General features: G+C 48.1%; 1 protein-coding gene across 2 annotated transcripts; it reads left to right on the top strand.

Annotated features, from left to right (window-relative positions):
* Nucleotides 1-1,503: 1,503 nt before the first annotated feature.
* Nucleotides 1,504-3,676, top strand: PARS2 (prolyl-tRNA synthetase 2, mitochondrial). 2 transcript variants are annotated; one of them, XM_005284870.4, is made up of 2 exons: nt 1,504-1,633; nt 2,229-3,676. In XM_005284870.4, the coding sequence occupies exon 2, from the start codon at nt 2,248-2,250 to the stop codon at nt 3,673-3,675; it is 1,428 nt and encodes a 475-aa protein (XP_005284927.2). In that variant the 5' UTR covers nt 1,504-1,633; nt 2,229-2,247; the 3' UTR covers nt 3,676. The 2 variants fall into 2 exon arrangements, with proteins under 2 accessions (XP_005284927.2, XP_042707377.2); XM_042851443.2 differs by having other exon boundaries at nt 1,618-1,834.
* The last annotated feature ends 9,436 nt before the right edge of the window (nt 3,677-13,112 follow it).

The following is a 13,112-nucleotide window of genomic DNA, read 5'->3' as shown; positions in this document are numbered from 1 at the left end:
TGTCTGTAGAAATTAATTCCGCTGCATCAATGTACCTACTGGCCACTCTTTCTTGACTGACAGCTGAGGGCAGCTCCATGCACTCGCTGCTTGACAGCCTTTACCCCACCCCTCAGAGGGAGGGAGGGGAGAGGAGAGACAGCCTGTCACGAGCCCAGGTCAACAGACTCAGGCTTGTACTAATAACAGCTGTGTAGAAAGTGCTTCTAAGTCATGGCTCATGCTGGAGCTTGGGCCCTGAAGCCCACCCTCCTCCCTAGGCTTCAGAATGTGAGTTACAACATCTTCACAGCCAACTTTAGGGCTGTAGCCTAAGCCGCAGTCTGTTGACCTGGGCTGGGAGGCTCACTGCCGCAGGCTGAGTAGACACACACACGTGCCCTTAGTGTCCCCACCTACCCAGGCCTCTTTCAGAGGGGCTACAGCCTGGAGGGATGTTTCTCTCCTCCAAACGGTTCCATGGCCCCAGAGAAAGGGTCACAGGTGCTCTTGCTTACCCCTCTTGCCGTTTCCAATCTCCAGCGCAGAATCCTTTCTCCAGTCCTTTGCTGGGGGCAAAGAGTCTGATAGGTCCCCAAGGGGCCACCAACTGGATGCTCAGACCTGGTCCCCGCCTGCCGTGTTTGAGACATTGTGCCTGGCAACATTTTCTACATGTTGGCAATTCTGCAATACCTGGCTCTTTGGTAAGGGCTGAGGATGCCGCATGCTTCCTTTTCACTAACATTCTGTGAATGTTGACATGCATGCAACATTCACAGAACACACTTTGTGTCAAATTAGTGCTCAGTCTGGAGTTAATAACTTGAAGCCAGTTTGCCATGTTGAAATATGTTCTGATTCTGCCCCATGCAGCCAACCAGAAGCGTTCAAAAATCACGAGTCAGGCCCCCAAAATCGGGAAGACATTTTTAACAGTTATAAATGTTGGGGGGGGGGGGTTATATGTTGCCTTATGGGTTTTGAGCTTCTAGCTTACACATGGGTCACATTTTCCAGCTTTTCCCCACAACCACAAGGGCTAGTGAGTTACTTTTTAAAAAAAATGAAAGCTGCAATTCTCACATAATCACATGACTCCAGGCGCTGGTGCTTTCATGAAAACGCCAAATTTTGCCAAATGTGCTAACATTGCCACCGTGGGCGATACGGCCCGCTAGACCTGAGAACGGTACAGCAGCTAGAGCCTGCCAACGTGAACAGCGCGGGAATGCACTGAGCAGTGCACCTCCAGACAGCAATTTGTGGCACCTTAGAGACTAACACATTTATTTGGGCATAAGCAATGACATCATTGCACACTAAATTTCCGTATTTAACGATTCCCTCTCCAATGAAGGCGGTCCAGGCGGCCGGTGACAGCACTGATCATAGAGTTCAGCCTCCCAGCGGAAGGAGAGTCTCCACTGGAAGGAAGTCCCTCCTCCAGCCACCCTCTCTCTACGGTGTCACGAAGACCGGCTTCTTCCGGCATATCCCCTGAATTGAGCCGTTTCGGGCTCTGGGGGCATCACGTGCCACGGAACTTTCTTTCTGATTGGCTAGCTAGACCCAGCCTCCGGGAAGCCTGTTTTGGCGCATGCGCCCATCGCATGGCCCTTGGCGGGCACGTCAGGCGCGGCGGAGGGCCGGGGTGAGGCGGTGGCTCGCGGGCGCGGGGTAGCCCCGGGCTGGGTTTGAGGAGAGGTTGTGCCGGGGTCCAGCCGGCAGCCCCAAGGCCGTTGCCCCGGGAGCCGCCACCCTTCCCGGGCCTGTTGCGCAGCGCGTAGCCGGGAGCCCCGTAGCCGCTCCCGCTGCAGACTCGCCGGGGCCCAGCCTGCCGCGCCCTGCCCCGGTTAGACACCCGCGGCCTGAGCCGCGCCGGGACCCCGCAGCGGGGACCGCGCTGCTCCGAGCCCAGCGGGGCCCCCAGAGACCGCGGGGCCCCGCGTGGGATGCGCCGCTCCGGAGGGGTGGGGAGGTGCCCGGTCACAGCAGCCGATGCTCCGTTTTATGGCAAACACCGGGGGAGGCGGGAGTCTCTTGTCTCTGCAGCCTTGGCCACTTGGGTCAGCATGGAGCATGGCATGCCAGGGGGTGGGCCACACCTCCATGAAGTTGGCTGCAGCCTGTCCCTCGCATATGTCAGTGGAAGATGGCCCTCACTTGGGATGTTCCTGAGCGAAAATAATGGATGTTCATATGGCTATGGTAATGCTTTACGTGCATGGCACTCTGTTCCACTGCAGGTTTGGCTGAGGTTCCTCCATGGCTCCTGGGATGGAATGGCTGCTAAGACGATGGAAGGAATTGCTTCCTGGTCTGACAACCCGTGCCCTCCAGAGGCAGTATCGTTATCGATGTCACCATGGCCCCCCTCACAGAGCAAAGCGTCTGTTGCTGTCCCAGCTCTTTCAGCCTCTGAATCTTCGAGAGGTTGGGCTGGAGAGCAAACCTGACGATCTGACATGTAAGAGTCAGAGGCTGATGATACAAGCAGGCTTAATCTACCCCTCTAGCCCCGGCTGCTACTACTACATGCCTTACACTGTTCGAACAATGGAGAAGCTTGTCAAGGTGATAGACCAAGAAATGCAGGCTATCGGGGGGCAGAAGCTAAATATGCCCAGTTTAAGTTCTGCAGAACTCTGGAGAACCAGTGGGCGGTGGGATTTAATGGGCAAAGAGCTCTTCCGACTTGCAGACAGACACAGCAAAGAGTACTGTCTGGGGCCAACTCACGAAGAGACCATCGCAGAGCTGATTGCCTCCCAAGCGAACTTGTCCTACAAGCAGCTGCCGCTCCTGCTGTATCAGATAACACGGAAGTTTCGAGATGAGCCCAAGCCCCGTTTTGGCTTGCTGCGCAGCAGGGAATTCTACATGAAGGACATGTACACGTTTGACACCTGTGAGGAAGCTGCTCGCCAGACCTACAGCCTGGTGTGTGAGGCCTACTGCAACGTGTTTAACAGCTTGGGGTTCCGCTTTGTCAAAGTGCAGGCAGATACGGGCAGCATTGGGGGGAGCATGTCCCACGAGTTCCAGCTCCCTGCAGGCATTGGAGAGGACAGGCTGATGATCTGCTCCAACTGTAGTTTTTCAGCCAACGTGGAAACAATAAATCCTGACCAGACAGACTGCCCAGTTTGCAAAGGAAAACTGTCTGAGAGCAAAGGGATTGAAGTTGGGCATACGTTTTATCTGGGCACCAAGTACTCTTCTGTTTTTAATGTCAACTTCCACACTGCCCAAAACAAACCTGTCCTAGCAGAAATGGGTTGCTATGGCTTGGGCATAACTCGGATTCTGGCTGCTTCTGTCGAGGTGCTTTCAACAGAAGACAGCATCCGTTGGCCAAACCTCATTGCACCTTACCAGGTCTGCCTCATTCCCCCTAAGAAAGGCAGCAGGGAAGAGATGGGTGCGGTGCTAATGGATAATTTATATGACAGTATTGTCGAAGCCGTGCCTCAGATTAAAGGGGAAGCTGTGCTGGATGACAGGACTCACTTGACCATTGGTAAAAGATTAAAAGATGCTAACAGACTTGGTTACCCGTATGTTATAATAGCTGGGAAGAAAGTTTTTGATAATCCCCCCGAGTTTGAAGTTTGGAATCAAAACAGTGGCGAGATCATGTTCCTTACTAAAGAAGGTGTAATTGAATTGCTAAGTAAAGTGCAAGTTCCCTGACCTTCCAGTCTTTGGTCTGTGATCCTTGATGTTTTACCCATATCTAAATGTATCTAGTTCCCTCTTTAAGAATTATAGTTACAGGTGAAAGATTACTCTTGTTTGAGTGGAAACTGCACATGACTTCCCGTGTTGCTAGGAACTGAGGCTTGTTTCTATTAATGGCACATATTTGGCTTGAAATCTAATTGATTTCAAAAGATGAGTTTAAAAGTACTTTCAGATCCTTCACTTGTGTCTGAGTCTCCCTGCTAGCTTCTGTGGCTTCACAGTCATGTTTCCCTGTTCTTTTTATGTTTTTTCTCGCTCTTATTGCTGTGTAAAGGACCCACACAAACAGAGGGGAAAACCAACCATGGCTTTGATCCTGTCAAGACTTACATGTGCTTACTTGTATTCACAGAAGTAGTGCCATGCCTGAGTAAAAATGCAGGTTCAGGCCCTAGCGGTCTGTACAAGGGCAACAGTGAAACTGACTAGACACAGATTTGTCAAATGTACAAAGGGGAGAGGATGAGATTCTTCTCTGATCTCTTTCAGGTGTTGCATTCTCACATCTTGTTTAATGGTAATAGGTTTTAAAAACAAAACTTGAGACAGATGTTTGTCCTAGTTTTAGTTGACTGTCTTCTCCCTTTAATTTGAGTCCAAATGCTAATTCTGAAGGTTAATAGGAATACAGATTTAATTAAGTTTTACAGATACCTAACCCAGAAAAATAGTGTTCAAAGTGCATTAGAAATGTTAATCTGAATTAATTAAATTAAGAATGTTATCAGTCACTAAGACCCAGTCCTGCACTCAGATTCAGGTGGGAGGACTCTGGCACTAGCATATAGTCTCATACCCTAGTGTTAGGGTGCCTAGGTGTAGGGATCCCCAACCTAGAGTTAGAGTTCCTATGTGTAGGGAGTTTGTGTTAGGTTTCCTATGGGTAGGGCTCCAGTCCCTCTGGTTAGAGTTCATATAGGTAGGGCTCCCCATCCTAGGGTTAGTGTTTGTATCGTTAGGCCTCTTGAAGTTAGGATTCTTATGGGTAGGTCACTTGGATTTAGGTTGAGGGTTCCTATGGGTAGGCCACATTGAGTGAGGGTTAGGGTTCCTATAGGTAGGGCTCCCCGTCCGAGGGTTAGGGTTCCTACATGTAAGGATCCCCACCTAGGGTTAGGGTTCCTATCGGTCAGCCACTTGGAGTCTGGGTTAGGGTTTTTATGGGTAGAGCTCCCCGCCCTAGGGTTAGGGTTCCTATGCATAGGGCTTCCCGCCCTAGGGTTAGGGTTCCTATGGGTTGGGATCCCCATCCTAAGTTTCGGGTTCCAAAGGGTAGATCACTTGTAGTTAGCGATAGGGTTATGGGCAGTGTGTGTGGAGGCCCCCTTCAGGGACGCTAACCCTTGGCTACACCCCTTTCTATTGCATCCCCTCTCTGTAGCTGGAGCCCTGAGACCCCCTGCCCCACCCTCGGCCAGAGGAGCCCCAGGATGGCCGGCGGCCCGAACGCGTGGCCCCCCCCCCCCCCCCCTTGTCCGGAGCTATGAGCCAGGCAGAGCCCCACCCCCCCAACTACCCGGAGGAGTCCTAGGCCAGCCACAGCCTGGATCTCCCCTCACCCCCTATCTGCCCAGAGGAACCCTGAGTCCCCCCACCTGCTCAGAGAAGCCCCGGGCCAGCCACAGCTGCGCCGGGCCACCCCTCCCCAGACCCCAAGCTGCCCTGGGGAAAAGCTCTCACTCTCGAAGAAGGTTTTGATATGCCCCATGCAGGTTCCAGGGCAGCTGGGGAGGAGGCATTTTCTACTCATCTTCCTTGGTTCCTCAGTAATCTCTCTGGAGTCCAGGGAAATTACTGATGAGCCCTGGAAGCTGAATAGCACATACCGCCACCTAAGCTGCCCTGGAATCTGCATGGGGCATAATAAAGTAAAAACTTCTCCTGCCAAACCCCCAACCAGGGGTCCAGTGGCCCCGGCAGCTCCCATGGCCTATTATACTTGCTGTCCATGGATAGGGTTCCTGTGGGTAGGGCTCCCCGCCCAAGAGTTAAGGTTCCTGTGGGCAGGGCTTCCCACCTCCCGGTTCAGTAGGGTTCTGCAAAAGTCCTATTGCAAGGATCCAATTTCAGGATCTTGACCTTAAATACTACCATATTCTTTCCCTAGCTTCCTTCAGCTGCCATCCAAAAAAATATTAAACCAGGCAATTTAAACTCTGGTGATTTGAACTTATGAAATTATTGCAAAAACAACATGAAGGAATTCTGAAAAATTCCAGATAGCATCAGACCTTAATGCTTCAGGCAGCACTTGGAATGTTTGCTGGCCTAGGTAAACTGGAAAAGGACAGTCCCGTTCAGTACTTTGGTCGGACATTCACAAAACAGCCTAAATATGTTGGTGTCGCAGTCAATCTACCTGCTCTTGTGTGCAAGATCTGGCCATTGGGAAAAGAACGACCATACTGGCTTAGACCAAAGGTCCATCTAGCCCAGTATCCTGTCTTCCAGCAGTGGCCAATGCCAGGTGCTTCAAAGGGAATGAACAGAACACATAATCATCAAGTGATCCATCCCCTGTTGCCCATTCCCAGCTTCTGGCAAACAGAGGCTAGGGATATCATCCCTGCCCATCTTAGCTAATAGCCATTGATCAACCTGTCCTCCATGAATTTATCTAGTTCTTTTTTGAACCCTGTTAGAGTCTTGGTCTTCACAGCATCCTCTGGCAAAGAGTTCCACATGTTGACTGTGCGTTGTGTGAAGAAATACTTCCTTTTGTTTGTTTTAAACCTGCTGCCTATTAATTTCATTTGGTGACCCCTACTTCTTGTGTTATGAGAAGGAATAAATAACACTTCCTTATTTACTTTCTCCACACCAGTCATAATTTTATAAACCTCTATCATATTCCCCACCCTTAGTCGTCTCCTTTCCAAGCTCAAAAGTCCCAGTCTTATTAATCTCTCCTCATATGGAAGCCGTTCCATACCCCTAATCATTTTTGTTGCCCTTTACTGTACCTTTTCCAATTTAAATACATCTTTTTTGAGATGGGGCGACCACATCTGCACGCAGTATTCAAGTTGTGGTGTACCATGGATTTATATAGAGGCAATATGATGTTTTCTGTCTTATCTATCCCTTTCTTAATGATACCCAACATTCTGTTCGCTTTTTTGACTGCCGCTGCACACTGAATGGATGTTTTCAGAGAACTATCCACAATGACTCCAAGGTCTCTTTCTTGAGTGGTAACAACTAATTTAGACGCCATCATTTTATATGTATAGTTGGGATAATGTTTTCCAATGTGCATTACTTTGCATTTATCAACATTGAATTTCATCTGCCATTTTGTTGCCTAGTCACCCAGTTTTGTTCGATCCCTTTGTAATGCTTCGCAGTCTGCTTTGGACTTAACTACCTTGAGTAGTTTTGTATCATTTGCAAATTTTGCCACCTCACTGTTTACCCCTTTTTCCAGATCATTTATGAATATGTTGAATAGAATGGTCCCAGTATAGACCCCTTGGGGACATCACTATGTACCTCTTTCCATTTTGAAGACTGATAATTTATTCCTACCCTTTGTTTTCTATATATTAACTTCTTATCAATCCAGGAGAGAATCTTCCCTCTTACCCCATCACAGCTTACTTTGCTTAAGAGCCTTTGGTGAGGGACCTTGGCAAGGCTTTCTGAAAATCTAAGTACACCATATCCACTGGATCCCCCTTGTCCACATGCTGCTTGACCCCCTCAGAGAGTGAGGCATGATTTCCCTTTACAAAAACCATGTTGACTCTTCCCCAACAAATCATGTTCATCTATGTGTCTGATAATTCTGTTCTTTACTATAGTTTCAACTAGTTTGCCCGGTACTGAAGTTAGATTTACCAGCATGTAATTGCCGCAATCACCTTTGGAGCCCTTTTTAAAAATTGGCGTCACGTTAGCTATCCTCCAGTCATCTGGTACAGAAGCAGATTTAAATGATAGGTTACAGACTACAGTTAGTATTTCTGCAATTTCACATTTGAGTTCCTTCGGAACTCTTGGGTGAATACCATCTGGTTCTGGTGACTTATTGCTGTTTAATTTATCAGTTTGTTCCAAAATCTCCTCTAATGACACCTCAATCTGGGACAGTTTCCCAAACTTGAGCCACTCTTTTTAGGTGACAAATTTGAGGATCTCTCTCACATCCTCAGCCATGAAGACCGATGCAAAGAATTAATTAAGTTTTTCCACAATGGCCTTATATGCCTTGACTGCTCCTTTATCATCTCGATTGTACAGTGACCCCACTCGTTGTTTAGCAGGCTTCCTGCTTCTGATGTATTTTTAAAAAATTGCTATTACTTTTTGAGTCTTTGGCTACACATGAGAGAGAGATTTTAGGAGTGTGAGTCTAATTCAAAATATCATATTAGGGTTGCAAAACTTTTAGTATCCTTATATCCCACCCTGCTGTAAGGAAGGATATAAAAAAGTAGAAACTCTTAGTGTCACTGGCTTTCTTTTAAGAGTAAGGATTTTCTTATTCATAGTTCATGAATTCACTTAGTTCATAAAAATCTCCATCATAGGCATGCGATTACCCAGAGTGGAATTTGGGGGACTGGCATTGGGAGAAGTATGATTTAAAGTGATTGATAGGCTGAGTGATTCAAACAAGCAGTGTAAGAGAGACATTCAGTATATTAACAACTTAAAACTTACCTTTCCCTGCCCAGAAATTACCTATGAATGCACAGAGCATCTAATCTGATAAATGTCAAATGTCCAGCTTGCAACTGCTGAATAAATAGAGGATTCTCAGTGTGAGCGGAGGATGCTGGGCACCTGGCACTCCACTGTCGCCCATGATGAGGTCCAAGGAAAGTTAAATCTTTCTGCACAGTCACTGGTAACTTCTGCAGAGGAACATAGGGCCATTTGGATCAGAGAAATAGCAGCCCTGTCTTACACACGTGCTACAATGTTTCATGAATCCTCCGAATGTGTTGTAATGTGGTGAGCCTGTCCCCCTTGTGTAATGATCAGGGGTTTGGCCAGTCAGACCTAGTGATCAGAATAAGGAGTCAAGCCAAGGGTCAGAGCTGGAACAAGAGTTAGAGACCGGGTCAGGGATCAGGAACAAGGCAAGAGAGCAGTGCACAGGAATGAGGCAGGAAGGCAAAGTCCAAAGTTGCAGTAAGCCAGGAATTCATCCAGTTGCACGGACAACTTCCTGTGCCTCCTTCTGGCTTGAATAGTGCAGCTGGGCCAATCAGTGAGGCCAGGTACTCCTCCAATCAGAAGACCTTCGGGTCGTGCCTCTGGTAAGGCACGGGTTCCATTAGCCATTCAGCTCACTAGTTACTAGCAGGCACCAGGAATGCAAAGACCCGTGGCTCTTCAGAGCTTGGCTATCAGGGCCACTTGCTGCAATTCTGGTTGGAAGGATTCTAGAGTAGGGAGGGAAGCCACGGATGTGTATCTCGAATGCAGAGCTAGCCCACAGCTGGTGCCTAAGCTCTAGGAATACACAGCAAGAGTTGGATAGCTGGTGTGGCTCATAAGTTGGCACATGAAGGATGTGCAGAGGCATCTCCCCTCTGTTAGAGGCACATCCTCAGCTCTGTTCTGGCTCGTTTGTGCTGCTCCGGTGTTACCCGGGGTTTCCCGAACCCAAAGCTCTCGGTAACTTTAATCTATGCAAGGTGGTATCAGGACAAGGGAGACGTAGCACTTCCGTCTGCTATGTGGCTAGCACAGACGAGTCAAAACCACATGTGTTCACTTAAAGCCAGCACTTTATTAGTCTTCATCATTCCCACTGGAATACCTTTACTCAAAGTCACTGCTTTGTTTAGTCTCAAGCACACACAAACACCATAGGTTATAGAGCATCCCAAACCGATAATTACCCCTGAGGAGTTTGGAGCAGTATTCCGGTGACTCAGACGCAGGTTTCCAGTGGCCAATCTTCCGACTATGGCTGGAGATCTTCTCGATGTGTCCATGAAGCGATCCGCTTGACCCAAACCCACAGTTCCCCTCTTATACTCAAAAAGTTACCGAGACATGAAAAGTGTTACATAGCTGACCAAACAAAATCAGTCACTAGGCAAGAAGCAGGGGTTACAAAAATATATCATCAAAAAAAAATTGTTAAGCAAGCCGTTACTCAGGCAGCCGTATTTCCCCATAACAGCAGCCCTGAAATATATCCAGACTTCCTGTTTTCCACAGACGTTTACCCCAGCATATCAGAGAGGGTGTAAAGTCAAGCTCGCTTCATGTGATAGCAATTCCCCCGGCTTCCCGGCTTGCCTTAATTATGCTAAGTTCCTGCAAAGGCCTACTAAATGGCTAATTGCAAGAAGCTAGAATAATTGATAGTTCATCCCAATAACTGGCAGTGGCCTGGACACCTGGCTGGTTGCTAAAATGCTCCTCTGCCCAGGTGGTGCAAAGATGTAGCAATGTTGACTGAAATGGCCAGCTGGGGATTTGCGCAGCTGGTCGGGGGATGGGGAGAAGGGCTCTAGGCCGCTCCCCACACAGACCCTGCATTAGGAGGCATGGCCAGAGTGCTCCTGCATCCAGGTGATTCCCTAGCAGGACTAACAGCTCCTTGGGGATCCTGGCAGCTGGCTGTGACTTAGAGCCGCTCTGAGGTCATGATGGCCCCCGGGGGAAGAAGGTCCTGCACTGAGCCTAGTTCAGCCATATTGGAAGGTTAGGGCCTTTGCCTCTAGACTCGACACTTTTAAAGCCGTAGCTGGGTGTGAGAAGTCTGCTGAGCCTAGCTCATTGGGTTGGGGTGGGAGGAAGGGAGAGAGCAATACGGTTCATGTGCTGCCTCTCACTTTCTGCAGACCTTCCTTCAACAGACCCCCTTTCCAGGGCTGGAGATTGTGCTGTGGTTCTACCCCTTTCAGCAGGGGGACTGGAACAATTTTTATAGAGGGGGTGCCGAGAGCCATTGAACCAAACTAAATCCTGTATGTGATGGAAATCACTTCAATCCAGGAGGTGCTGCAGCACCCCCTGCACCCCTAGTTCTAGCACCTATGCCTTTCTGAGCGGAGCATCTCTGAAATCTGCCTGCTGCAACAGGTAGGCCAGACACGCAGCAGCTGGATTGACTAAGTGCCCGTACAATGGATCTCTTAGCTGAGGACAGGGATGTAAAATGCTCCTTAAACAACTGATGCCCACCTAGCACTCTTCTGACTTCCCTGCAAACAAGGGTGTTTTCAGTGGCGCTGGAAGATGTGGTCTTGCTTTCTCCGTGGTTTTTGTGCCTTTACGCTCCATTACCATTAACGCCAACCCTTCTGCTGGGTTTAACAAAATATCTTTTCACTCTCTTGTTCATTGTGTCTGACTATCAGTAAAGAATGTGGCATTGTCCTCTCCAAAAATCCAGTTTCGGTTGTCAGCGGGCGTGGCTGAGAGTTAGAAATTTAAATCCCCACCTGGGGACGTATGCTACTTAATCTCTTATTGAAGTCAATGCAAAACAAAGCTAAGATGTGGGAGGAAGGGGTATGGGAGGGTGTGCATAATAAAAATCCTTACTTGATTGACTTAAACATCTGGCAGCAGATGCTGTTAAAGCCTCTAAGAAGCTATAGTTAAGAGACCAAAGGATAGAGGTCAAATTTTTCTTTATGGACACACTAAGTCCCTGGGGTTGTCCGTGTGTAGCTGAGAATAGCCCTTATTGACTCAACTGGAGTCAGGCCCTGAGCTAATTCAGCACAATGTGGGGGATTCCCTCCTTAAACAGAAGGTGCCTGTCTCTAAAAAGAAAAATCATGCCTAGGGGATGAACTAAGTGCTTCACAAAAATGCATGGAACTTAGATGTGAGGTTGCAGGTTCCCTTGGATTTTAGACCCTCCTTGTGGAGTAGAAAGTTTGTTCTTTTGTTGCAGACAGATCTCCATTTGTCATGGTAGTTATAGTCCCCTTGCTGATCACCAGTGATTGCAAAAGGGCTCTTGAGGAGAGCAAAGCAAACTGCACTATCCTATTATGTGCCATTGTCAGGATGTAGATTTCTGTACTGGGGGATCTGTTTTTCCATTGCCTTGTGTGACATCTGTGCAAGGTGGCTGTAAAACTCTTCCATCTGACCTGGTGGCATTTTACCCCACTCTGCCCAGGTATCAATGACGGTGCAAGGCGCTGGAGGATCAGGCCAGGGTTTCTTTCTTGCTCTCACCAAGTTCCCAGCCCATTTTCCTTGATGACTTCCTCAAATCTCCCTGCTTTCATCCTCCTGGAGCTCACCCTGCTCCCTACAGTGTCAATGGCAAAACTGCTGATGTTCAGTGGGAGCAGGATCCCAACTTTCATGAGGAATGGCCTCCTGCTGGAGTCTGCCTGCATCCGTCGTTGTCTCCACTTCAACCAGGGCAGGTTTCTGGAAACTTTTGCCTACACAGGGGGGAAAGATTAACTCATTGTCTTCTCAGAAGAAGGCAGGCACTCACCACCCCTCACTGTCTGTAAACAAAATAGAAATGTTCATGTCCTGGTAGTTTTTCACTGAATCCTTTCCCATCTGAGCCTTTTATCCTTGAGTCAGTTTTCATGGTTCTTTTCAAAGATCTAATTTCCCCTTTCCCTGCCTTTCTCTCCTTCCCTACCAGCAGCTTCGTTCCCCATAGCCTGCTGAGCTCCAAAGAGGACTTGGGCTATGCTTTGCATTTGACAGACCCACTACATGGCCATATGTTTGCAGACCCACTGGTCTTACTCCTCTTCTGGCCTCTGCCTTGCCCAGAGATTTCCTGTTCTCTGGTGCTGAGGGACTCTCCATGGACTATGGCACTGTAATGCCAGGAGGATATGGACTGCCATGGACAGTTCTACTGCACTGCAATCATGGCCTTACACACCAAGGGCAGGATTTGCTCCAAACTCAATATCAGGAAAATCCATTTGTGACTGGGGTCGCAGTGGGGGCCAACTGGGTTCACTCAATTAGGGTGAACTGCAAAGAATGGGGCAGACAATCCCCCAAATGCTGGTGGATATTCCAAGACTTAGCTTTACCAAGCCAGCATGAAACAGCTTCTTTGTTACCTCACTGGTTGCCCAGAAGCCAACAACACAGTTCCCTTGAAGTAACCCAGCCTCAGGTCTCCGTCCAGGTACCCAAGTCAAATATGATGAAGATTTCTGAAAATCTTATTTCATCATATCAAAGAAAAGGTTCTACCAATCCCACAGGATTGGACACATTACCTCCCAGATTAATGAATATTCCAGATTTTACCCAAATACACGCTACAGCCAATTATTATTAACTAAACTAAAATTTATTAAAAAAGGAGAGAGAGAGTATGGTTAAAAGATCAATATACATACAGATATGAATTTAATTCTTGAGGTTCAGATACATAGCAGAGATGGTGAGCTTTGTAGTTGCAAAGAATTCCT

This window comes from Chrysemys picta, chromosome 8 (assembly GCF_011386835.1).
Source record: "Chrysemys picta bellii isolate R12L10 chromosome 8, ASM1138683v2, whole genome shotgun sequence".
NCBI classification, from domain to species: Eukaryota; Metazoa; Chordata; order Testudines; family Emydidae; genus Chrysemys; species Chrysemys picta.
The sequence above is the reverse complement of the archived record's forward strand: the minus strand, read 5'-3'. Positions and strand labels throughout refer to the sequence as shown.